The sequence below is a fragment of the Pteropus medius genome, unplaced genomic scaffold (assembly GCF_902729225.1).
Source record: "Pteropus medius unplaced genomic scaffold, Ma_sr-lr_union100, whole genome shotgun sequence".
Taxonomy (NCBI): domain Eukaryota; kingdom Metazoa; phylum Chordata; class Mammalia; order Chiroptera; family Pteropodidae; genus Pteropus; species Pteropus medius.
This window is the reverse complement of record NW_024344371.1, coordinates 7,518,096-7,545,650: the sequence shown is the minus strand read 5'-3', so window position 1 is coordinate 7,545,650 and position 27,555 is coordinate 7,518,096. Positions and strand designations below refer to the sequence as shown.

The window sequence follows — 27,555 nt, the reverse complement described above, 5'->3', positions numbered from 1 at the left end:
AAAACACCAATTTCTCTATTTCACAAAAGTCATTTATTTTTATGAAACGAGACAGATGATCTTATTTTTAACACCATTAGGAAATACCCTAGAAGTGAATCTACATTCTTGTGTAATTTTTATTTTTCAGCTTTCTGGAGGTACAGTTGACAAGTTATATAAATTTGTAAGATATACATAAAAATTGTAAGATATTTAAAATGTACATTGTGATTATATATATATACATATACACATACACATTGTGAAGATTCCCCCATCTAGTTATCACATCCATCACCATACACATATGAACATTTAAGTTCTCTCAGCAAATTTCAATTATATAATGCAATTGTTATATATTAGATCCTCAGACCTACAGTCACCACGTTATATACTAGATCCTCGGCCCTTATTCATCTTAAAGCTGAAAGTCTTACTGCAATGATTTATATGGGGAATCTTAAAAATTTTAACTCATGGAAACAGAAAAGTTACCAGGGGCTGGGAGCAGTAGGGAGAGGTTGTAAAGGTTATGAACCTACAATCTTTAAGAATTGCATTACCTCTCATTTTTATAGCTTATTCACTAAGAAATTAACTGGAATACTGTTTTACTCAGTGCTTTCACCAACCAATATTGTGAAGGAATCACCAATGATCTAGCTGTGTTGTAATTAAACAGAAATGACAGTTCCTGCCCTATGAGAAGATTCAACTTCATTTTTGTCTCCATGGAATATAAAATATATACTTTCTCACCTTCCAACATCTGAGAACCAAATGTTGTTTATTTGGATACTTCTACTTCCAAATGCAAATCTATCATCTAAACATTTCAACTCCAACAGACTTCTTCCTAAGACTATATGAGTCATATTAAAATGCTAAGAAAATGATTAACATATATATACGGTATATACATATGAAATAAAAACTGCCCTGACGAAGGAGTGCACATAGTGTGGGCAATAAATGTATAGGAAATATGCCCCACAGAAAAACAGTGGCAGTAGACAGTCTGTAAGGCTGAGACTAAGGTATTTGTTATATTTGATTATTAGAATCAAAAATGATCAAAACAAACTGTGGCTTCAGAGTGTCAGTTAATTTATTCTACTCTTTTAATTGATTACATATGCAGATTTTTGGCTTAAATAATTTATTCTGGCAAACTATTATTTTACATTGAGGGATAGATAATTTTAACACAGAATACCTGAGAACAGCTCATTCAAGAGAGGTTCCTAGGTGTTAACCAACAGCTGTTTATAGGATCTCTCAGAAGTAGAGAGGAAAGGATCTTGTATCTATTTAATACTGTCAGAACCTTAACTCTTTTAAATCCTAACAAGTTACTTGTAGGATACTTATATAAGCACTTTGCATTTAGTAGCATAAACATTTATTTAGAAAACTTCATTATAAGTGTCATTTTTTTTTGGCTACATCTGATGTCTTTAAAAAAGGGAGGAAATATGCTGACATATAAACTATCACCTAGCACAATACAGTAGGTATTGGAATATGTTTGGCAACTGAAAAAGATAAGTCAAAATGAGAACTTGAAAACTGGGTCTCTTAAAAGCAATCCAAATATTCCTAAACTACATGTAATACACATTTGGGTAATCCATCATTCAATGTGTTCTTATGCTTTATATTGCATTACTTGAAGCATAAAACAAGTTTAATAGCTTATTATAAAAATAACAATGAAATGTGATAATCACCATATAAAGATCACATATTTATAAATAGAATCTTGTTCTAATCATTTTCTTATAATGACAATGCTAAAAGAAGTCACTGAGAAAACTTATGTATGATACTCTACTTAGCATTTAGCATTGAGTACAAAAGTTCCACTAGCTTCCATACAATTAGGGGAAAAAATTATAAAAAGTTTTGGTATAAAGTAGAGACCAAAGTGATTTCTCAGGTTAGTAATCAAATGAAGGCTTTTTACTTGACCCAAACAAAAATGGCTTATTCATAATATAGAAATTAAATATGACAAAATATAAAATCATAAGCTACTTTCTGATGCTATTTTAAGAATCTTTACCTTAAATATTAAAACAGCCAACTATAAGAATAGCAGAGAATTATAATAGGCTTTCAGATGAACTTCACACTCCAAAAAGTTTAAAAACTACTTAAAAACAATATAAAACTAACTAAACACCATTAACAGTAGATGCATGATAGGCAAATTTCAGGTTTTTCTTGATACTGAGAGCAATAAAAAACAAGCTTGAAACATACGGCATTCAGAGGATTGAAATATTTAAGAAATACATATACCCATTTATAAAGGTTTATAGCATGATTCCTTTTTAAAATAAGCATCACTAAGAATTGTGCACTGGCTATAACAATGAAAAGAAAAAGAACAATCACAATACCATTTGACATAGTAACACTGCAGAAAATAAATAACCTACAGGTTTCTCTGATGTGTCCTGACAATACAGATTAATCTCAAAAAATCATACTAATGCAACATCATTAAAACCAGAAAATATTTTTTGATATGAATATTTATGCTTCACTTTAAAACATGAATATCTTAAATTATTATTTATACCACCTAATCCCTAAGGCCCTGTCTACCCATAAAATAAGTGAAAAGAGGAACTGAAATACTGTTTTTAATTATAGCCAAACCAAACATGACGCCTCCGTCCCATCCCTCCCCACCCAAAAAGTGAGTGAGTGCTCATCAGCTTTATTTAACCACTGTAAGGAAATTAATAAAAACTACAAATAGCCACAACATAGCTTAAATTAGCTTTTGTGGTTTGGATTGGTTTAATGGCTTTTTAAATTTTATAAAAACTAGATAGGTTAAGAAATAAAATATCCAATTTATCAACATATTTGGAATAAAAGGTATATGGCAAGTTTGAGGTTTGTATTACAGGCCCTTTAATTACTTTCAATAATCTAAATTCAACACAAGACAAAGGAATCCCTTGCTTAATATTCTTAAAAACTTCAAATGAAAGTGAAACTTTTATTTGCTGAGTCTGTTAGTAAAAGAAAACACTAGGATTATGTCTTAGTTTGCCCTTGAAATTGAGATATATTGCCAGTACCAAATCAATTATGTTGTTTTCTTTAAAAATATCAATAACTTAAGGATGTTTCTTGGGAAGAATGAGATTATGATAGCTGATACCTGCATTTGTATCAAGAAAAATGTGGTTATGACCAAGCAATTAGCTTCTCATATGATTTACTTTGGTAGAAAACCCATTTATATTTGCTAATAGATTAGGGATATTAGACTTTTCTCATTTCTTCTTTTGCAAGCGTATAAACTGGGGGTGTGACTATGGGACTATATACCTTTAAATTGTTATTATGTGGTTTCTTGTTACTTTTAGGTATTCTTTAACTTATAGTAACATTAATAAAGTTAAAAAAGGAAACAAGTTTATAGAAAAATACACAGAAACACAGTAAATTCTGCATGGTGAAATCAGAGTGGGTTTTTCATTCTATTTGTATTTCTTTCTTACATGTTTCGACATTGCCTATATCATAACAGATACCTTTCAAGAGCAAAGAAGATAACTATATAATGCAATGGTGCCAGCTTACCTATCTTACAACCATCTCAATAATAAATAACTGTCACATAGCCAAACCTATCACATGGCAACTCATAGATATCAGATACCTAAAATAATTATGGATCAGACATAATGTGATTTAATACCGAAAAGAAAAAATCCTATGATTAAAGCCAAGGCTTTAAAGAAGACACTTTTAGGTATTTTCAACTATATTTTATCCACCTCAAAAGTGTTTTTAAGACTATGGAATGTCCATAGATTGTAGAATATTTGTGCAATTTATGTAATAAATTTTTATGTAATACTTCCCATTAGGCATAATCTAATTGCAGTGTACGTCTATTTTAATATAAATCAGTAATCTAGAAACACTTTTAACAACGAATTTCATGCCATCCTAGAAAAGGATACATATAACCCATACCCCAGAATATATGTCTTTGATTTATATAACAGGATTTATCAATTAGCTTTTCTATTTAATACTTTAAAATAATAATTTGGAAATTGCATAAAGCTAGAGAAATAATTGTGGCATCCTAATACTAATCCAGATTTACAAAAACAGCGAGTATACGTTTTGTCTTATATATACCATGCTACTATACTTGAAGTCTGTACAGCCATTCTAAAAGTATTTATATTGAAGTTTATGAAGCATGTATATTAATAGAAAAACATCAACTTTCACTGGTACACCTTAACAAAAAATTTTTAGCTTAAATGGCCAAAACATTCTTTTATGTTCACATCATAAATTTTATTGGCCCAAGAAGCTGACAAGTTTGTTCAAAAGTGATGATGGACAGATTTCTGAAACAAAAAGTATCAAGAGCAGCTTTTAAAGAAGGATGTCTTTGTTCAAAACATCTTAGTGTTCAATGTGAGAACTTTCTTCTTTTTCTAGTCTTAGAGTGTTTCTTATGGAAAAGTCCATTTTTTCTTGAAATTCTTTATATGTATTGGTGATTGGAAGAGCTAAACAGTTATTACATTTGTTTCCAACAGGAAAATCCACATGAAGGCACTCAATTGAAGGAGTAGGTTTAAATCCAGCAGGTGGAATAGAATTGCAACCAGTTGCAAAAATAAGAATATCTTCCATTGTTGTTACAGTTTTACCATCTAAAAAGTTTATCAAAAGGAGAAAAAGAAAAATAAATTCATTATCTATTGCTGCTATCATAGACTCATCTCCAACTAGCCTGGAGTGTTGAAAAGCAGAGACTCTCATATTTATTTTGGGCAAACTAAATCACTAAGTCAAATGTAGTATGTAAGGAAAACAGTATACTCAACAAATATTTATTTGAATCTCAAAGTAGGACTCACAAGATCATTTAGTTGAACTACTCACTGTATATTTTAATGCTTTCTCTAATATGAAATTATCACAGAGTCCAAGAGGTTCAGTAGGTTTTGAAACTCCATCTTTTTGGGATATGATACTAAAAACAATTTTAAAGAACTTCTAGATCATCACTATTTGACAAACTAGTTCAACAAATGCAGAGAAAAAATAAATGGTGTAAAACAACCTAGTTAAAATTAAACTAAAAGTTAAATTTTTCTCACTCTATTAAACAAAATTATTTTACATTGCTAATGCTCAATGATGAATATCATTATCATAGCCCTAACCAATGGACAAAGAATAATTCAATTTAACTTAAATTTGAAAGAGAGGAAATAAACAATTAGCTTTCAGATATTTAATGCAGTGTTAATCACTCATATATTTAAAATTCCTAGGAAGGATGCCTTTCAAAACCTCAAATTATCTAGAGGAAAACAAATTGCAAAATATAACTTTACTCTGTAAAGCTTCCTCATCACTTTCAACTCAGTCATATAAACTTGTTTGAAATGTTTTGTAAATATGGAATTAACAGTCGAAAAGTCTTATTATCAAAAAGCAAAACTCAAATAAACTAATATCCTGAAATAAACATTCTAACAGAGTTAGCTAAAAACAAAACATTCACATACCCTCAACGGCCTGTACATAACTGTTCCAAAACCCCAAAGCTTGTGCATCAGGTAATGTGTGTACTGTAAAAAGATCACTAAGGATTTTTGCGGAAAGATTCTCAGGTTTATGACAAAAGATGCCATAAAACGCTTCCGGATAAGTCTCAATTTTCTCCAAAACACCAAGAGTTTTCAGACCCTGCTTAAAACTTAAGAGAAGAAAAGTAATGAGCCAACATTTATACATGTGTTTGGTATTACAATAGGGAATTAACATTTCTAGCTAATTTACTACCATATATACATAGATATGAGGAAAAAGATAAAAATATGGGTATACTATACATGATATACTTTCAAATCAGTAATAAGCAAATATATTAATATGAAGACTGTTTTATATGGTGACATTTTGCTTTAGTTTTAAAATTAAGCCAATAATTTTTATTAAGAGGAAAAAAGACGACATCTGAAGTATTTTACATTTCAAAGCTAGTTAGTATAAAAATGAAGTTTCTTAGAGATTGCAAAGAGTGATAAACCCTAGCCACATAAAAATTTAAACATTATGTATTGCTAAAAAGAAATTAACAAAGATAAAACAGTGAGAAAATATATTTTATATACATAGCAGAAAACTAATGTAATGTACAAAAATGCAAATCATTTTTATAAAGAACAATCCAATAGGAAATGAACAAACTATGAATGCATAATTAACAAATTACAAATAACAAATGAATTGTTTTTAAAGGCACTATCTCGCTAGTAAGCAAAGGGAGGAAGGTACCATTTTTGCCTATCAGACTAAGCCCTGCCTGTGGTTCTGGACTCCCTACCCACCTCTCCAGGTACCCTACACACTGATTCACCTTCCTTTCTATTGGCTCTTCCTCAAGAGCATGTAAATGTGCTCGTTTTTCCCATCCTTGAAAAAGGAAAAAAATTCACTCAATTCCATCTGTTTTCCTTTGCGAGAATCTACTTGAATGGTTTATCTACATTCATTGTCTCCATTTCTTAATTTCCTATTCACTTTTCCTCCACTCGTCTACATATCAGGAAAAACTGCCCTTAAGAAGTTCATGAATATTCTTTTCTACGGCACCAGTCTCCTGGTTTCCCCTTTTTCCTCTAGACAGATCTTTCAATCTCTTACAAAAAGCTTCTTATTTCTTTACCTAAAATATTGCTGTTTTTTCCCTCATGAATCTCTAACAATGCCAATTTCTCCATGGCTTTATTTAGCAGATGTATGTTATCTCCAGCCCAGAAATATATCCAACAGACTACTCGGTACCATGTACGCCAAGCACCCAAACTTATTACGTCCAAAAGAAAGCTATTTCTTACTACCAAAATCTGAACCATAAGTGACAGTAAATGCCTCCATTATCTGTCAAATTAGTACAGTTAAATCTGAAAGTCATCTTTAACCCTTCTCAATTACCAAGTCCTATGAATCCTCCTCTCTGAAATTTCTTATACCTGCCCATTTCTCCATATACCCATTACCACTGTATTACAAACTACTTGCAGAGGAACTGTTGTACCAGATATGTTCATTTCAAAGTTCAATTTCCATGCTATAGCCACAGGTATGTGCCAGAAATAAATCCCAATACTGTCATTCATCCTGAAGTAGGCTGAATGGATATCTCCCAAAAGATATGTCCACATCCTATTCTCTAAAACCTATGAATGTTACCTTATTTAGAAAAATGGCCTAAGCAGATATAATTAAAGATCTTGAGATATCCTATCGAGATTACCTGGGCCGGCTATAAATCCAATGACGAGTGTCTTTACAAGAGACACACAGAGAGGAAAAGGCCATGTGATATAGATTTAGAGAATGTGAGTTATCCAACCACAAGCCAAGTACTGACAGGAACTTTCAGAAGCTGAAGAAGCAAAGAACAGACTGTCCTCCTAAACTTTCAGAAAGAGTATAGCCTTGCCGATACCTGGATTTTGGACTTTGAGCCTCCAAAACTGTGGGAGAATAAATTTCTGCTGTTTTAAGCCACTCAGTTTGTGATATTTTTTTTTACAGCAGCCAAAGGAAATTGACACACACTCTTGTCCATGAAACGAAATCCAAACTCTTTAACATGGCTTCCAGGGCCCTCCATTATCCCATCCTTGCTTTTCTTTCTTGCCTTTAACTTTTACCTTCAGCTTACCTTTGAAGCACATTTTAGCCAAACTTAAGTTCATCCTTAAAATTTTACTTTTAATTATGAAATATTTCAAGCTTACATAAAAATTCAGGAAATAACAAAATCACAACTGTCACTAGATTTAAAGAGATACTTAACGTTTTGTTATGCTTGCTCAGATTATTTTTTAAGAAATATTTACTCAACTAAATCCTACCCACCCATCACTCTTCCTTCTCTCCCTTTACAAACAAAACTATTTGAAATTGTTATTTAACTACTATCCTGAAACTTTTACTTTAGCCTGCATTTCATTTTAGTTTCACTATATATATGTACCCCTAGAAAATAACTAGAATTGCTGTGATTGTTTTGAAACTTTCTATGATTGGTACCATACTGTATATTTATTTTTCTGCAACTTGCTTCTTTGAGAGTTATTTTCACTTATTGTAATTTATATATTTGGAAACTATTTCTATCACTTTATTTTGGGCAACTATACTGCCTTCAAAAAGTTTTTTTTTATTCCTTCCTGCTTTTTGTATTTATTTTTTAAAATTCCAATATCCTTCTATTTTAAGTTATACTAATTATTTTTTAAATAGTAGCTTCTCAAGATTTTAATAGGCATATTTAAAATCTAAAGTGAATCAATGTACAGCAGTTCCCCCTTATCCTCTGGGGATATGTTCCAAGATCGCCAACAGAAGCCTGAAACTGTGGATAGTATTGAACCTTATACATACTATGTTTTTTCCTATACATAAATACCTTTCTCCTTACTAGTCAACTTCAACTCTGCTGGAAATGTGGCAGCAGTTTCTTCATAGGCAGACACAGCCTCTCCAGTAATTTTTATATTTTTCAGTCCAAATCTATTCCTGAATCTGTGTATCCATCCCTTACTTGCAGTAAATGGCTCGGTGTTACTTGTTTCAGGAGATCCTTGCTTAAAGTCTTCGTATAGACTCAATGCTTTGTGGTGTAACATGTTGCCGTCAATCAGAACACGTTTTCTGTTCATGTCTTCCACGCACAAATTTAATCTTAGTTAAGTAGTTTTCATGCACCATGGCTGTAACTTTTGCAGTTTGAAGTGTGATAGCAAAACTTCTTCACAATTTCACAGAAGATTCATTTTTACTGTAGATCTTAGCAATCTCACCATGATTTCTGTTTATTCCTTATTAAGATCAAGAACATTCACTTTTCCACTTAAAGGAAGCACTTTATAGCTTCTTCTGCGCATATCAAAATTGCCAGCATCATTACTCTTGCACTTTGAGGCCATTAAGTAAAGTGAGGGTTATTTACCTGAACACAAGCACTGCAATACTATTGACAGTCCATCTGAAAACCAAGATGGCTACTAACAGGTAGGTAGTATACATAGTGTAGTTACACTGGACAAAGGGATGATTCACATCTCAGGCAGTGCGAAATTTCATCATTCTACTCAAAACTATGTGCAATTTAAAACTTATGATTTCTGGAATTTTTCCATTTAATATTTTCGGACCGCTGTTGACCAAGAGTAACTGAAACTGAGGAAAGCAAAACTGTGAATGGGGTGGAGGGGACTACTGTATTTACCTTCTTCCTGAAGAATACAAAGACCTATAGCACTTAAAGCTCTTAACAGTCCTCACTCTTCCTATGCTACCTAAAATTTTAGTTCCATCCTATACAATCAGTTGTCTTTACCAATTTCTCTCTGTTGCTCTGCTAGGACCTCCAGCATATTGTGGCAATGGAAAGGGGTAATTATGTGTATCCTAGACTTGTCATGGCCTTAAGCGGAATGCCTGTAACATTTCACCATTAGAGATAATGTTTGCTAAATGTTTAGAAGATATTCTTTATAATGGCACTTCAAATTGTTAGTTTAAAATTATGTATAAATGTTTAAATGTACCAAATGCTTTTTTTCTATCTAAAATTGTATGATTGTATATTTTTTCTCCTTTGATCTATTAGCAGGATACACTAAAGAATTTTTAATGTTGTATTTGCCTTAATTCTTTTTATAAACCCTCTTCAAAAGTGATACTTTTATTCAGTGCTATTTTAGACCCTAATTATTTGTGATTAAACTATTAACTCCTAAGAGACCTATGTTTAAGATATCTCGCTATTACAGCATAATTAACAATTTCTCAGGGTTATTCTGTCAGTTGTTGCTTTACATATTTTGAGGCTATGTTGTTAGGTATAAATAGATTCAAGACTGTTTAATGTTCCTAAAGAATCTGTTCTTTTTAATACTATTATTACGATCATTTAAGGACAAGATTTTTAAAAAGAGAATTAGAATCTCATTAATTTTTTATTTTCCTTTAAAGTCATTTATTTAAAATGCAATTTCTTTTAATACAAGAGTTTAAGCTATTAACATCTATTATAATCAATCTATTTAGATCATTTTTCTACTTTATAGTGTGCTTTCTCTGAATGTGTATGCTTGCTTTTATGCCTATTTCCTGTATATTATAAGATTAAATGTTTTATTTCTTCTCTGATCCCTACCAAATTGGAAATTACAGACTCTAATTCTGTTATTTTAGAATTTTCTCTTAGAAGATATATACCTGATTTAACAAGCTAGAGCTAATTAATGCTTTCCCAGTATTACCTCAAAATGCAAGTCCCTTAAAACAATAAATCCAATAACACACATTAATTTTTCTCTAACATTTTAATTATTTTAACCATTTCTTACCCAAATTTAGTTGTTTTATTAATGGCCAATGCTTATTTTTATTTATTCAGGTTTTTCCCATTTCTGTGCGCACTGCTGCTTCTTGAATTTTACTTTTCCCTTCTGGATTCAATTTCCTTCTTAAGTATATATTTTATTAAACCTTTAGAAGTAAACATCCCACAATGTCTTTTATTCCTCCTCACTCTTGAATGATAATGTAACTAGTTCTGTGAAGTTATTACCATAGCTATTTTCATTGTTGACATTACTAAAAACACTGCTTCAGTATAACTGACACTTCATTTTTACAACGTATTTTTTCTCAGAATGCAGTTTTAGCACAAAGCACACTACTTTGGCTCATCAAGCCCCATGAACCTGAGGAACTATTCAAGCAGCATTTTCTATAATATTGCCCTGCCTCCATCTTGTTTAGTTAAATATATGTGTGTGTGCTCTTCATCTTTCATGACACCTCTTGTTTTCAATCTTTTTTTCTGTTATGAATATCCTTATTCCTCTTTCAGATCACTAGTTTTCTTTTCAACTGCCTAGCACTTAACAATTACCTATTTTTTTAGTTCCATGATTTTTGTTTCCTTTTTCTTGTCCTCTTGTGAGTTACTTGAATTCTTCAGATTCTATTTTTATCTATAGTGCTGTTGAGTGTATCTCGTTGTAGTTTTAAAAAAATACAACAGTCGACTAGTGTCAAAATTATATAAGCCTTACTTCCCTTTAAGTCTGTCTTTCCGTTTATAACGTATTTTCCTAAATATTTCTTCTACATACATTGTGAACATTATGAAATGTTATAATTTTTGCCTCAAATATCAAAACATAATTTAGAAAATGCAAGCGAAAGAAACATGCTTTTATTCTTTTAATTTTTTCTTCCTTCCTGATGTTCCAAGATTCCAACCTTAATAATTTCTTTTTGCTTCAAAAGATTCCTATAGGCATTCTTTTAGGGTAGTAGGTCTGCCAGTGACAAATTTTCTTTGTTTTGCTTCATATGAGAATGTCTAGATTTCTTCTGTTCAGCTGTGTTGCTCCTTGGGTCTTGAGATCCCCAGCTAGTCTGCTTTTACCTCTTCACCTTTCAGTCTTATGTTTGTTTTATACATAATATCCAGAGTTTTTAATCTAATTTAGCAGGAGGAATAGAGAGAAGTGTGTCGATTCCATGTTATCCAGAACTGAAGTCTGTGACCATTTTTTAATGGAGAAGTATTATTTGATTTATTTTCTGTCCCCCCCCCCCCAATTGTCTTCTCTTTTAAATCACTGTAGTAGTATTTTATTTCATTCAATTTTTGTTATTTAGATACTTGAGTGCTATTCCCAATACTTGCTTTTTTGGATGGTTGTGTGTTTTCTCTTCCTATAATTTCTCTTCTCTAGCATTCCCATTAGTCTCAGGCTGTAGACATTTTTCTACACAGCTGCTATGTATTTGCTTCTGCCTGGTACTCTACAAGCGCTATGAATCCTAAAACCAATTACTTGGTTAATTTCTTTGCTTCAGATTGGGGTGTATGCAGGATGTCAACCCAAGTTTGGGGAAACTGAGGGTTTTGATTTCATGACAGTTATGGTAATTTGGCTTTTGGTTTCCTTGTTATTTCTGACATATGTAGAACTCTTTTGCTATGAGCTCATATACAATTAGAAGATTGTTTTTGCTGTATGATTTTTTATCTTTTACATAGGAGAGATTATTAAGCCTTTTCTCTTGTTCTCTTCATCTTATCTGCCAAACTCCTATTTATCATTTGATTTTAATTTAAACACCACTTATGTAGATAGAGAAGCCTTTCCTGACATCTAGAATAGTCGTATCTATAAACACAAAACAAAACATAAGAGAAATAAACAATGGTGAATTCTGACTTATCAATAAGAAAAATCCATCTGTAGATACATCTTAAGGAAAAAAAGTATTGTGTATACCTTGTTAAGAGATGCATTTTAAATCATTTAAAAATAACCACATCAAAATTTATACTAAATTGGATTATTCTGTGTATTCTGTGTATTAACCATAATTATAAATGGTAATTCTATTCATAAGAAAATTTTATTAAAGAGTCTTATAGTTGGAGGACATTTGGCTACATTTAAAAGATTGAGTTATTTTAAAATGCAATATTAAAAATATATTGGAAATTATATCCTCTGAAACTAAGTTTATGGTGTCATATTTTAATTTGTAAGAGTGTCATGACATCCCAAATGTCCACCAATAGGAAACTGGTTGAAAAAATGACATATCAGACAATGGAGTTCTGTAGAACTCTAAAACAGATTGATTATATTTATTTACTACCATGGAGTGATCTCCAGAATATATTGTTAAATAAACAATAAGTAGAAAAAAGAGTGTATGGTATCTTATCTAATAAGAGAAATGAGTACAAATATACTCATATATTTATCTATCATTTAAAAACACATTGGAAGGATAAACAATAAAAACCATTAAAATGATTTCTTCATAAGGAGTAGAAGGCAGATGCAATAAGAATGAAAACTATACTTCTTTGAATACAATTTTAGCATAGAGCTGAGTTCTTTCAGTATACTTTTATTATAGATTTGACTTTGGAACCATGCAAATATTTTACGTTTTAAAAAATTTTAATAAAAATCGCTAATACTAAAAATTAAAAAATGAAAAAAATGTGGAACCAGTTAGTAGTGTAACAACCCAGAAAAAAACTATTACAAATCACTTTCAAACACAACTTCAAACACATGTAATTTGACTACATGGCCCTAGAACAAAAAAATAATAATTTAAACCTGTTTTCAATAATATTGTTATTGGTGATAATGTTGGTATTGTTATTCTGAAACTATTGTTTATAAAATGTGGACTAAGTCAATTGAGTAATTATTTCACAATCTAATTCTCCAGTGCCTTTGAGAACTGAGATTCTCAACATGGTACAAAGAAAAAGTTAAAAACCTTGTGGTAGTGAATTAAAAGTGTCAGTATAAACTCATGATATATTTTATCTTAAAATATCAAAACAAACCAAACCAAAAATCCCGGTAGTTCCTAGTTTTGGTCCACTAAAAAGACCTAGAAACAATGATCAACCTGGCAAAAATGAGCATCCCTAGTGTCCAGGTTGTAGTTTTGAAATACCATTTCCCATTCAAAGAAACAAAGGTTCTTTAAGCCAGAATGACAAAAGAGACTGAAACATGTTGTCATACCATATAGAAAGATTGTTATTAATGACCATTAAGGGTCAACATCAAAAAAACTCAAAGAAACAACATAAAAAGGCTTATACTGGCCAAAGATGAGACAATTTGAACTTCAGTAAGGATAATAACTGAACAGTTGTAAACACAATTATATTTAAATCTGTGAGTTAATGCTACTGAAATTTTTAAAAAAGATCATTTTTGAGATAATATCATGTCTGGTAATTGCCTGAAAATAATAACAAGGATAGGATACATTAACAAGACTGGCCACAGGTTGATTAATAATTGTTAGATCTGGATGATGATTACATGATGTACCATTCTGCCTACTTTCATATTTATTTTATATTTTCCATTATTAAAAAATAGAAGAGTATGAGGACATATATATGTTTTCAAACTTCTTTCAAGTGTTATTAGAACAAAAAGTTTGAAGACCAGTGCTGCAAACTAAAGAGCAAGAATCACATCTACTCTGTTCATCAAAGAATGCCCAGTACCTATTTTACCCATGGGATGACAGTTGCTCAATATATAGTTATTAAATGAATAGAGATGAAATAGTTAGCTTATGTGGTAAGAATTTTTAAAATAATTTGTATTTAGAAAAATAATTATAAATTGAGATAATAATTACTTTCCTACCTAAGCATCATACATTTTTGCAATTCTAAACAGAATGGTCAGAACAGAAATCATCCTTAACAAGTTAGTTTTAAAGCATTATTTTAAAATAGCATTTGTTTTTATCAACTATATTTCACATTATAAGACAATTAACCAATTTGAACCTGTAATTTGAGAGAATATTTCACATATAAATAACTTACCTCTCAAAAGGTGCTTGTACTCTCTTAATTACATGGTAAACAAGAATGTCTTTTGCCAATATATATTTATCACTTAATGATGTTATAAGCCTTAGACATCCAATAAGTTCGAAGTAGTTATAGTATTCATTCATAACTGAGTTTAAGTCAGCTACATTTGTTGCAGTATTTATCTGTAACAAAGAAAATATACTCAGTTTCCCTTTCATTTGTGAATGATATTTACATTTCAAATGACACATTACTTTATTCTCAATTCTTGAATACACCAGAGTGGAGTGAAAGTATACCAAGAATTATTTTTCTAGAATAAATATCTGACAATCCAGTTTAATAAACATTGTATATTTCTGCCTTCAAGAAATCTAGAGTATAATATGTCACTTTAATATAGGAAATTATTTATAAAAAAGGCAATAATTGACATAGGACAGTTACAAAGCACTCAGAGGCAAGAGAGATGACCTGAGATTTCATGAAAGATAAAGAGTATCAGCTGAGACTTGATAAATACAATCAAAAGAGTATTTCCTGGAATAGCATAAACAAAGAAATACATGGCCACTTATGTGCTAGACACTTTCATATGTTAGCTCTTGAACAAAGTTACAGAGGGAGAAAGATAAAGATAGGAAGCAGTCAATAGTTCATAGAATGAAAACTTCTTTGCTATTTCTTCTTGCTATTTCCAAAAAACTCTTCTCCCAGAGATTCACGATTCCCTCATTCATTTCAGATCTCTGCTGAAATCTACTTCCCACTCTGTCAGAGACTAATAGTTGGGTATGTGCTGTCTCATCCTTCCAAACCCACCACCCTGAGTTTTAGCTGGGCACAAAGCCAAACTTTCCTTGCAGATAGATGTGGCCATATGTGACTAAGAGCTGTCCAATGGGATGTTGAGTGAAAAATGTGCCAAATTTCCCTACACTCTATTTCTACTTTCTCCCTTAAGAGCAAGCTTCAGCCATGTAGATGAAGACACTATCCTAAGTGATTACACAACAATGAGAGGAAGGAATCCAATTCCCTGGATGACTTGATGTATCACAACAATATCTCTAAAATAGGAGTCATTTCCATAAAAGCCAGATAGCATTTTATACTTTGTGGGCCATATGGTGTCTGTCACAACTACTCAACTCTGCCATTGTAGTGTGAAAACAGTCACAGATATGTAACAAATGCATGTGGTTGTCTTCCAGTAAAACTTTAATTTACAAAAAGAGGCAGCAGTCCAGACTTGATCTACAGCCATAATTTGCCAATCCCTACAATACAATCTAGACAACAGATTTTAGAGAGAAATAAATATCTGCCATTTTTTTGAGCCCTGGTCTTTTTGGGTCTCTTGGTTATAGCAACTTATCCTAAGCTCTAACTTATTATACCAGAAGCAATATCTATCTCTTTTCTTATAGTTTTATTTTTATATTTTACTACATAATAGTGCAATTGACCCTTGAACAACACGAGTTTGAACTGTGCAGATCCACTTACATGCAGATTTTTTTCAGCACAGCTGGCCCTCTGCATCCATGGGTTTTGCATCAGCGATGCGAAGGGCCAACTGTATGCACTGTTCTATGCCATTTTATAAAAGAAAGTTGAGCATCCACAGATTCTGGTATCTGTGGAAGGAGATAGGAGGTTGGGGGCGGGACTAGAACCAATCCCTGCAGATATCAAGAGACAACTACAGTTGTTTTGGGGGAATCAAAAATTATATGTAAATTTTTGACCGGGCAGGGGTAGGTACTCCTAACCCCAGCGTTGTTCAAGGGTCAATTATATATTATATATTATATATTTATTTATCTTCTGTCTTCTTTCTAAAATGTAAATTCAAGGAGCCAAGGACTTTGGTTCACAAGTATCTTCAGAGATAAAACAGTACTAGTACATAGTATTCGTTGACTAAATGAACAAACATTGGATAGGAGTACAGAAACAGGAATAGGTAAAGTCGTGAGGAGAGTTGGAAGTCTTAAGTTCCATAATGAAGAGCTTGAATTTTGTTCAGTAGGCAAAGCCATGAGGATTCCTGAGGAAGAAAGCAGTGTGGTCAAAACTGTAGTTTTGAAAAAATCATCTTGAATAATAATATTAGAATAATATCCTAATTGTTTACACCTAGACATAATTTGAGTTTAGTATAGTGGGCATATTGGAAATAAGAAGGGAAAGTCTAAAGATAAGTCACTCTTAGAGACGGATGACTTGACAGTACTGATGGAGTGTGGAAGAATGAAAATGACGCCTTCGCCAGAATGTCTTATAAATAAGAAATCTCTTGAGAAGAAAAGGAAAATCGGGCAAAAAAAAATTCTTGGGGAAAAAATTAGTTCTGTCTTAAACATGTTGGGATCAATGTGCTAGCAAGACTCAGATCTTATCTTCATATAAAAGTCTAGGGATTCAAAAATACAGGTCTGGAAATCATTCAGAAAGGTTATCAATGAGAAGCTCTCCAAACAATATGAAGATTGTTAAGACAACACTGAAAAATACTTAAGTTTTAGGGGTAGGAAGAAGAAATATTAGAAAAGACAATAGCAGTCAAAGGTAGGAGGAAGTACAATATTTAAGAAAACAGTAGAGGAATTTGAAGACAATGGTGATCACAGAAGTCAGAGATGAGGAATTAGGGAAAAAAGGCCTTTGTGAAGATCTAGATCCCTGGATATTATCTATGAACTAGCTAACTTGGGAGAGTGGTGGTAGGAACAGAAGCCTCACTATAAGAAGTTAAGAAATCTATAGAAAAGAGGAAGTGGAGAAGATAAAGTTAGGCTTAACAAGATTAAGCCTAACTTCATTGCCCAAGTGACACAATTTATAGTTTATAGCTATTTCAATCAAAAAATCTGACTGCTGAGCATTTATTTGCTTTTAACCATTAAACTAACTGCCTGAGACAATGGATAGGACAGGCTTAAGAAAGAAGGAGGTTAAGGGAAGAAAAGTTGAATGGCTTTTGTTGTCTCAATTAGTTTACAAGTCAGTAACATGTAGGCAATGACACTTATCTCATACAGCATTATGATAACTGATAACTAAATTGAGTTTGTACATCTAACACACCCAGTACAGTACAGGGCTCAATAACTGGTAACTATGTTTAGATGGGAACAGTGAATCTCCTTATCTGTTTCTATATTGAAGAAATTCAACCTGTCTTTCCATTCGCCTATCACTCATATCTCCCCGTAGGAAGAAGGGTAGGTTTCCTGACTGGTAAGCTAAGTCCTTGTTTTCTTCAGATCCACCTGCCTGCAGTAAAGTGTACTTTCATCTGCTGTCTAGTAATTACAAGGAACCTGCCTTATATTGTCCTGGTAGGGTAGATAAATCCATGTAGTTCTGAGGAATGTTAAGCAAGACATTTTGACCACAGATTGAAGTCACATTATCCAACTGGTTTGATCAACATTAAACCTGGCACTTTGATCTCTAGCTCTCTGATTTTTACATCTATCTCTTAACTGGTTATGAACTTTGCTGGTAAACAGAAATATTGACACTCCTTAACTACTGCACACAGTATTATTTTTCTATTTTGTATATCTATCATTTATATGCAAATATACTTAAGAATGTAGTGTACATTTAATAAACATGTACATTTCTTACCCTGATTATAATTTGTGCCACATCAAAGTCTGAAACATCATCTAAAATTGGTTCAGTATTTTCTGGTCCATAAACAAGGCAGTTAAACAATGTTTTAGAAAAGAAACCAGGTGAGGGACCACCATGAACCAAAGAAATGGCAAGCATTTTGCCAGCTTCATAGTAAAGATTCTCTTTCAGAGCTGTAAATACAGATAGGAATACATTAAATACACTTCCTTTATTATTATAAAATAACCATCATGTATAATGAATACATATATAATAAATTAAAAATCCAAAAAAATCTAAGCATTAGATAAAATGTAAAATAACTTAATTCATAGAAGCTATAATTATGTATATAATAAATTCATCTAAAATATACAAAAACTATTTTCCTGAATATAAATAACCTATTGTAGAAAATATATAAATACGAAATGTAAATACTCTTTAAAAAATATAAATACCCCCCCAAAAAAGTCACCTATAATCTTACCACAATAACCAGTGTACACACTTTGGCGTATCTGTATGTATATATATACATATACATATATATATATATATATATATATATAAAAATATGTATATAAATAGTTTGACGTCTGCTTTTTTCCACTTACTATAATATAAACTTTATATTATGCAAAATTATTATTCAACTGTATGAGATACAGTATTATAATCAATATCTACTTACATACTTGTGTTTATGTTTGATTATTTGATTAGTATAGATTAGGATATAGTATTTATTAGTGGTTCAAAGGTTGTTGATAGTGCTAAATTATGTTCCAAAATGGCACAAATTTACCATCTTACAGATCACAGCTTTCAGCATTTTTTAAATTGCCATTTAAAATGTTTTAGCTAATCTGATTAAGTCAAAAGGATACCATGTAAAATTTCCTTTATTTTTTCTAAAAATTGTTCAAAGCGACTTATTAACAATACTTGAACTAATAATAAAATCTCAACAGTAACTTTATAAACTATGTATTAGTAGTCACATATTACAGATGAAGAAACTGAGATCCAAAGAGGCTACATAATTAATCTAAGGATATGAAGCTACTTTAAGTGATGTGTATAGACTGAATTCAGATTTTGTAACTTAAATTCATGTACTTTCCACTGTACTAAAACTGCCTTAAGTTAACATTACTTATTATTTGAGTGTGTTTTTGTTTTTTTTTTTTAAAGGAAGTTTAGAATTATACTGTGTGTACTGTATAGAGTATAAATGATCCTTGGTAGTTTCTCAATTATTTCAGTGATGCTTCGGGCAACGGTGAGGAAGTTCTAGGGAACATATAGGAGGAAATTCAAATGGAATGAAATAAGTCTTCTCACTCTTTCGAATTTCCTATTACAGCAAAAGTGGTATAAAAGCTCCTAAAAAAGAATGCGAGAATTAACCAATGTTTTGAGATGCCTGTTTTAATCACATTAACTCCTCACCAGAAGTAAAGACAGAAAAGTATCATAAACAAAATTATAAGAAAAATTCTTGAAAGCAAAGGTACATTAAAAAATCTGTTACGTGTGGACCAGAAAATGTTATAAAAATCCTAGGATGTGAAGAAACATGCCAACTGCAAATTCCAAATATCTGAACAAGAAGGGCTCAAACAATCATCCGTCCCATTTGAATGAAATTAGAATGCAAAATATATTTTAAGGTTAAAGTTAATTATGAAACCACTTCAAGGAGGATATTACTATAAAAAATCAAAGATATTCTTAAAGAAAATTTTTCACTACAAAAATTTACTTTTAAAAATATCATTCCCACATCCTCTTTTCTATGTTTCTATCAGTATTTTATTAACAAAGTAAATTATACATTTCACCACAGGTATTGAATATTAATTTTAACCAGCTATCTCTTTCTTTATATATGGTATAAAATATGTACAATAATGAATAATTACCTTGAGAATTTAGGGACAAGTTCTTTGACAAGGACCCTTCAAACAATGCTGAGTTCTCAAGATGCTGCATTAAAAGACTTAGGAATTCATGCTTTGATCCAGGATGCTCTCTTCCAAAATTATCATTTTCATTAACATATGCTACTTCAATTGTGTACGAAGGATTAAACTTTTGATTTCTGAATCCATCTAAGGCACTATTCCAGATATCAGCTTTGTTGATATATAATCTTTTAGACTTTTTTATAATTTGAAATCCTAACTCTATAATTATTGTTGAAATGTCTCTTCTAAATTTGCTGCCTTGCCTATAAAACATGAATTTAAACATAGCGGTAAGTACTCTAAAGTACTTTATGTGAACAGCAGTTATACAGCCAATAAAAAAAGAATAGAAAAAAAGATTAAAAGGAAGTTCTTCCCCATCTCCCACCCAAAAGCAGACAGTGGCTGCCCTGGAACCAAAAATAGTCATTTGATAACTATAATTCTAAATTCTTGATTCCTTCTGCTCAACCTTCTATCAAATTAAAATCGAATGTCATAAAGATTTATGATGATGTTGATTGATGATTATCTCAAACTTGATCAATTCAGTGGATTTAGGTGTAAGAGTCAGAAGCTCAAACACCTTTCTGGACAATGGCTACAACATATACTTGCTTAACTGTATCTTATTTCATGCTCACTAGGTCCTTTAAAAATAGAGCAAAGGTAACCTCTGCTTACTATATGAGATAACTATAGTTTTAAGAGATTACACAATGTATTTTAATTATAAGGTTAATTAACAGTAGAGTTAATATTATAAATAGAATTCACAACCCTTTAAGTAGTACTTTTTAGTCTATACCAGTAATTTTAAAAGTGTGGTTCCAGACCAGCGGCAGCAGCAGCATCTGGAAACTTGTTATAAATGCAAATTTTTGAGCCCCACAGTGGATAAACAGAACCAGAACCTCTGAGCATGTGGCCCAGCAATCTGTGTCTTAATAAGACATCTGGGCGACTGTACATATTAACTCAATGCTCCCTGCCTCAGTTTCTCCATCTGTAATTGAAATTAATGTACTTAAAATGATCCTGTTTGGGGCAATGTCATGTGTCATCTTTATGTATAAATTTTTCCCATCCTAAGACTTTACAATGCCCCAGTGCAGGTCAGGCTTTGCTTTTTCTTTCTTCACACAATCCCCTATTAATTAACCCAGGTTGAAGGAAAATCACAATTTTCTGGAAGATAACCCTTCCAAAATATACCTTCTCATAGCAAGGTTGATTCCTTGTTCCTGCCTGAAATGGGAGTGTAGAAGCTATTCTTCTAGAGCCTGATGGCACATTAGAGCAGGAGCAAGGAATCAAATTTCCCTGGTGTAACATCTTTAGAGACCTAAATATTAAAATTATTTAAAACTAATGTAAACATCTTTTTTCAATAAAATATGTACAATATTTTATTGTACATATTTATTTTCATATTAAAAATGTTATAAAAATATAACAAATTTCAGTTAATACAAGCGATATCTTAAAACAGTAATTCTTCACTTTTTGAACAGTATTCCACTTCTAACTGCAAATCTAGTTATCGAATATTTTCACAAAAATTCTCTTGCTCTTCTAAGTTTTAACTTGATATTATTTTTAACAAGAAAGTACTTCCTCATGCTTAGCTACTAATTTTACTGTTGTCTGTTTTTCCCTATTGGCTACAAGGCTCTATAGACTTTTTGGTAAAACCACATACACTTAAAAATTCTGAACAACTACATGACACACTATAAAGATGTAATTCTAGTCTTATTTAAATGGTTATGAATGATTTTGAAAGTTATTTATTTTGCTATCTTCTGAAAATAGGCATTAATATGATAATACTTTTAAGTATGCATTAACTTTCTACAGAGCTATTTAGACCTCTGACATTGACAAACATACAAATGATTACGAAAAGAAAAAATAAGACTTCTATATCAAATGATTCCTTCCTTTTAACAAAGTAACATGGTGTGCTTGTTACTTTAATTTCCGTCTTACTCCATAATCAAATAACATTTTATGTACATTTTCCAGGTCCATGTTTTTTAAAATATCTTAAAAATGATCTATAATAAAAATATATTTTACATTATGACTCAGTATACAATAAGTAAAATATATTTCATATACATTCTTTCTATGTGCAACGCAAACTGATATTCTATTCTATCTTATTTCATTTTCTTTTTAAAATGCTGATTGCATGATTTCAAGATCAAATGCTGGGTCCTGCTGTTTGAAAAACACTCTTGAAGACTACTGTAAAGATCAGCTAATATTCTAATGTATGTAGCCACCTCCTGTTTAATTTTCTCAAAATAGAGTTTTATATTTTTCCCCAATTCAAAATACACACCTCAGCAGATCTCTACCCTGGGCTCCAGGTGACTGTCTGGGTAATTTAGGTGAAGACTCTTCCAACAAACAATCATTTATTCCTACATTATTAGTGCTGGGTAACGTATGTTTTTTGGCTTTTTGGAAACTCCCTGCAGATTTAAAGCCCAATATTAGTATAACAGAAATATAGGTAGAAATGTTTTATAATGTATATTTGAAAAAAGAACATCTTTATTCAAAATTACAAAGTATTACCTGAGTTGTAGAGAATACCTCTACATTCCAAACACTCCCAATTTTGTTCCCATGATCGTAGTGAGGAACAGGCTAAATGTGTTCCACTAGAACCACAACACTGACAGCGCTTTATTTCCCATTTGCTGAGGACATAAAGAGAAGCAAATGTTAACATTTTATATTAGTCAAATTCCAATCACTAACACTACAATGGGCCTCACTGTATGCCTCACACACACAACCAACCCTTTACCAAAGGAGGAAAAATAGATTATCTGCTTTGATACTGCATTACTTTTTCTTAAAGCATTTTTCCTATTTCATTATTTATGTTTATAACCACCTCCTCTAAATATTCTTACTTAAAATATCTAAATTAAATATCAACATGTACATGCACATATACAAAGAATATATACATCAGAATATGATTGAAGAAGGGAATATTTTTTTTCTTTTATGTTTGCAGATGACTATGCTCATAGGAAGACTGCTGAACCAGTGTGTATGATATGGAAGAAGCATTCAGTAAATTATCTAACTTTTATCTTTCCTATCCAAGGTGAGGAATTATTTTCTACAATAAGCTTGCTTAAACATATCAGGTATTATGCAGCTCAAAGAATCTGGACTCAGTACTTGGCCCATATTTATGTTGTCTCTCATTTGTTCTCCACCCACTCCCCACCTCACTATATTGTGTGATGTGTGCCAGTTCGCATTCATATTTTCTGTATGGGTACAGGTGGGAGTTTTTGTGTAGGGCCTCCTTTTTGGTTATAGTACACCCTTTCTGTATAAAAATGGATACGCTCCCTGAGTATGTAGACAAGAGGTAACTGGATACCCCCGTCTTTTGGTAGGCATGGGTGAATCTCCCTCTCTGTGATATAGGTGTGTATACTGTGTGTTCCTCCTCCACACTTCCCAATATAGTTCTGCCAACCGATGATGAAGAGAAAGAGTGATGACAGCTAACATGAGTACTTGTTATATACCAGGCTCAGTTCTCACTCTTTACATGAAAAGTTTAATCCTCCTAATTTTAGAAGGTAAGGAAAAACGCTGTTACCTCCATTTTAAAGAAGAGGAAACCAAGACATAGAGAGGTAAATAACTTGCCCAATCAAGTTCACCCTGCTGTTAAAACTCAGAGTGAGGCTTCAGACTCATACACCTAACCATTACACCATGCTGCCTTGCAGCAAAACTGTGTTCCTATCACTAGAATGAGAGAAGTGAGATTAAAAAGAAAGCATTTAGATAGAAGGCATCTGGGTCCCAGAAGAAAAAGCAAAAGATAGCAATCTCAAGTAGCTGCCAGAAAAAAAGGGAGTTTGGTAGCTACTGCCTGGATAACCAGTGATATATAAAAAATATATATATATATTAATTAAAATAGCTTAAAATGAATTTAGAATATATGGATAATAAGGAATATATTGCTTCTTAGAACCCTAAAGTGCTTTACTGTTTACATTTTCTCATCTGTGCCTCAGCAGAAACCTTGAAAGGGTTATTATTGTTTACAAATGAATATTCAGAGTCACCAGATCAAGTAATCTAAAGGCACATTATTTGACATCTTCAATGAGATCTCTGCCCTTAAAGAATTTTTAGTCTAATGACAAATTTAAATAATGTCAATTATATTGTAATAAGCAAAGCTACAGAAAAACCCAGCACAGAATGGAGAATCAGGAGTGGTAAGAGTTACTTAGGGGAAACTTTCCAAAGCTGGCAAGACCTCAGAGCTGAGTCTTCCCAAGTAAGTAGCAGCTCAGCCAGCCAAATCACCTTCCAGGAGAAATAAGGCTCTGAGTATTCTGCTCTACACTTTAAATTTCACCTTGCCATGTTCAAGTAAGATTGTACAACATGGATAAAAATTTAATAAAATTTCCTACATAAATTTGGACAAAACTGGCTTTGTTGCTTTTCATTCTACATCTTAAAAATAAGCTACTCTTGATTTCTAGTATCTAACACAGTATAGTATACACAGAAAATTTTTTTCTTGCTGTTATGGGCTGAATTATGTCTCCCCAAAATTCCTATGTTGAAGTCCTAACACCCAGTACCTCATAATGTGACTGTATCTGGAGACAGGGCCTCTAAAGAGATAATTAAGACAAAAGAGGGCTTATGGGTGGACCCTAATCCAATATGACCAGTGTCTTTATAAAAGGAGATGAGGGCACAGACAGAGGGATAATCACGTGAGGACATAGCTAGAAGGGAGCCATGTGCAAACCAAGGAGAGGCGTCAGAAGAAATCAAACCTGCTAATACCTTTATCTTGCACATTTAGCCTCCGGGATTAGGAGATGACAAATTTATATTTTTTAAGCCATCCAGTTTGTGGTATTTTGTTATTGCAGCCCTAGCGAACTAAGACACATACCAAGTCTTCAGTATGTACTTTACACTTGCAACACCTCTCAATTGGAAATAGCCACATTTCAAGCGTTCAATAGTCACGTGTGCCCAGTGTCTACCATTTAGGACAATGTAGCTCTAGAAAATAGAGCCTCATGAAAATACACCACAGAAATAAGTTGCAATTATGCTGAGTACAATACTTTCTCTGTAAACAGATGTAAATACACATTTATTAAGTATACCTCATCTCGAGTTAAAACTTCAAGCATCCTAATAGCAAACTACATCACACTAACTAGAAACCTGCTTACCAAGCAGGTTTAAATAAGAACACAATTAAGCACAAGTGAACTTCTTGATATACCTATTAGGTGCATTATAGTCTCGCCCTTCCTTGCAACGACATCTCCGCACATCACAACGCTCATAGTGCTGCAGAAGCTCTTGATAAGCATTTTCCTCTAATTCCCAAGATGCATCTCTGTAAATGAAGATATAAAATATACTTTGACCTAAAATGTTACATAAAAGGATTGGTAATGAACCTAAAAATAACTTCATACTAGAAATGAGGATAAAACTTGTTTTTTTAACATTAATTCATTCAAAATGTAAATACACTAGTGCCATTTTATCCTATACTTAATTAGTCTTACAGTGAATTTTCAAATGCTAAATCAAAAATCCAGCAGAAATTTTATAAAACCTACATTTTTTATTAACATTTCACTTCCAATTTTTTTATTTCAAGTTGAGTAGTATTATTCATGGATTCCTCATCTTTAAGTACTATGAATATCATTCTCATACATTTTAAATCACATCTTGATTCTTTTAGATAATTTATACACACATTTTGAAGCCTATTATATCCATATGTAAATCAATTAGTATTGTACATGAGTGAGGTGTTCCTACATTTAAAATACCTTTTTTTTTTTCCAAAGGCTACATGTTACTCACTTTTCAGGAATATGAATTCCCATTCTCAACATCTCTTTCTGAAATATGTCACTATTATTGCATATTGTACATCTAAAGAAAAACACTCCTGCATTTATCGCTTGAACCTATAGTGGAAAATAGGAAATATATTATTAACAATTTAACAGGTTATTAGGTTATGAACTTTATAGCTAACAGATCATGTGCTATTTTTACTTAATATATTATGAAAACTTATTTTCTATGCTTTTGGTTCTCAAACTTTGATAAACTAAATTATCCCAATGCTAAAATGTGGAGATCTTTTTTCCCAATGGTTAAAAAAAATTAAGCCAATGAACTGACGGTTATTTGCTTTACATCTATATATTTAGCCATATATTCCTCTCAACCTTTGGTATCTAATATTATTTCTGTTCCCAAATATTGTGTTGTCCATCACTCTCTGTGAATAAAATAGTAAGAATCTTGAGTTATTTCATGTAGGAAGGATGTTTGAATAACTGTTACATAAAAAGCATCCTTGGTTCTGTTTCTAATTCAGTCTATTAGTTTTCCTTCTAAGAGGAGAGAAGTATAAAACGTATCTCACTCTTTAGCAAATAAAATACAGAAGCAACAGGTAGAGGGTATGCAGGAGACAGAAAACTATAAGCCTACTAGAAAGAATAGCCAATCCCCAGAAAAAAATCTAGTAGCACACATTCATTTAACAAATATTTAACCCCGATTACATAGGTGCCAAACACTGCTATGTACCAAAAACAGAAATATAAAATGACTTGGATTTTACTTCAAGGAATTCCTGTGAGTAGGTTCACAAGTATATAATTATAATACAGTGTTGTTGTTGCTGTTATTGTTGTTGCTGTTGTTGTTGTTTAAATATATGCACAGAAGAGAGGTAGAAGTACCTAAGTCTATATAAGAGCCTGACAAAAATGCCACAGGGATGGTTAGGTCAAAGCTAAGTTTGGAAGAAGATATAGGGGCCTGCCAAGAAAAGAGGACATTACAAAAATTAAAAATAGCATATATCAAGTCACACTGGTAAGAGAAAGCACATGTTATTAGGGAACAAATTAATAATATACTTAGGGATTACATGCTGACCATACTTAACTAAGTAATGAGGCTAAAGAGGTAAACCAAAGCCAGTAGTATGAAGAAATAATAGAAAATAAGGCATGCAAGAGAAAGACCAGTTAGTAAGCTCCTGTAAAAGTCTAGTTGTTTTTTTTTTTTTTTTTTTTGAGTACATTAAGTTAAATCACAGAGAAAGCAGAGAATACCAACAAAAAAGGACATACAAAAATATCTATTGGGCTTGATTGTCTTGGGGAATGATTTGTGGATGGTGAACAAAGAAGTGAACAAACGACTAGCAAGTGGCGTGCGTGTGCACGCATGCATATACATACATACACAGGTTCAAACGACTAGCAAGTGGCGTGCGTGTGCACGCATGCATATACATACATACACAGAGCATTCGGTAAGAAAGCAACGAGTTACTGAAATCTCTGAAATTAAAGGGTCTTTGAGCAACTGTACACAGATGTCACTATCTTAGTAAAATATAGGCTATAATACAAGGAAGTTAAG

The 27,555-nt window shown here is 32.0% G+C and overlaps 1 protein-coding gene across 6 annotated transcripts in view; it reads right to left on the bottom strand.

Annotated features, from left to right (window-relative positions):
- Positions 1–14: 14 nt before the first annotated feature.
- Positions 15–27,555, bottom strand: part of G2E3 (G2/M-phase specific E3 ubiquitin protein ligase) — a 61,138-nt gene continuing 33,597 nt past the window's right edge. For all 6 annotated transcript variants that reach the window (XM_039870454.1, XM_039870456.1, XM_039870453.1 and 3 more), the window contains 9 exons: positions 25,969–26,075; positions 25,370–25,486; positions 22,642–22,766; positions 22,403–22,535; positions 20,008–20,315; positions 18,089–18,270; positions 14,456–14,628; positions 5,556–5,746; positions 15–4,691 (listed from right to left, as the gene is read on the bottom strand). In XM_039870454.1, the coding sequence (XP_039726388.1) occupies positions 4,438–4,691; positions 5,556–5,746; positions 14,456–14,628; positions 18,089–18,270; positions 20,008–20,315; positions 22,403–22,535; positions 22,642–22,766; positions 25,370–25,486; positions 25,969–26,075 (1,590 nt within the window). In that variant the 3' untranslated portion in view covers positions 15–4,437. The remainder of the gene's footprint in view (positions 4,692–5,555; positions 5,747–14,455; positions 14,629–18,088; positions 18,271–20,007; positions 20,316–22,402; positions 22,536–22,641; positions 22,767–25,369; positions 25,487–25,968; positions 26,076–27,555) is intronic.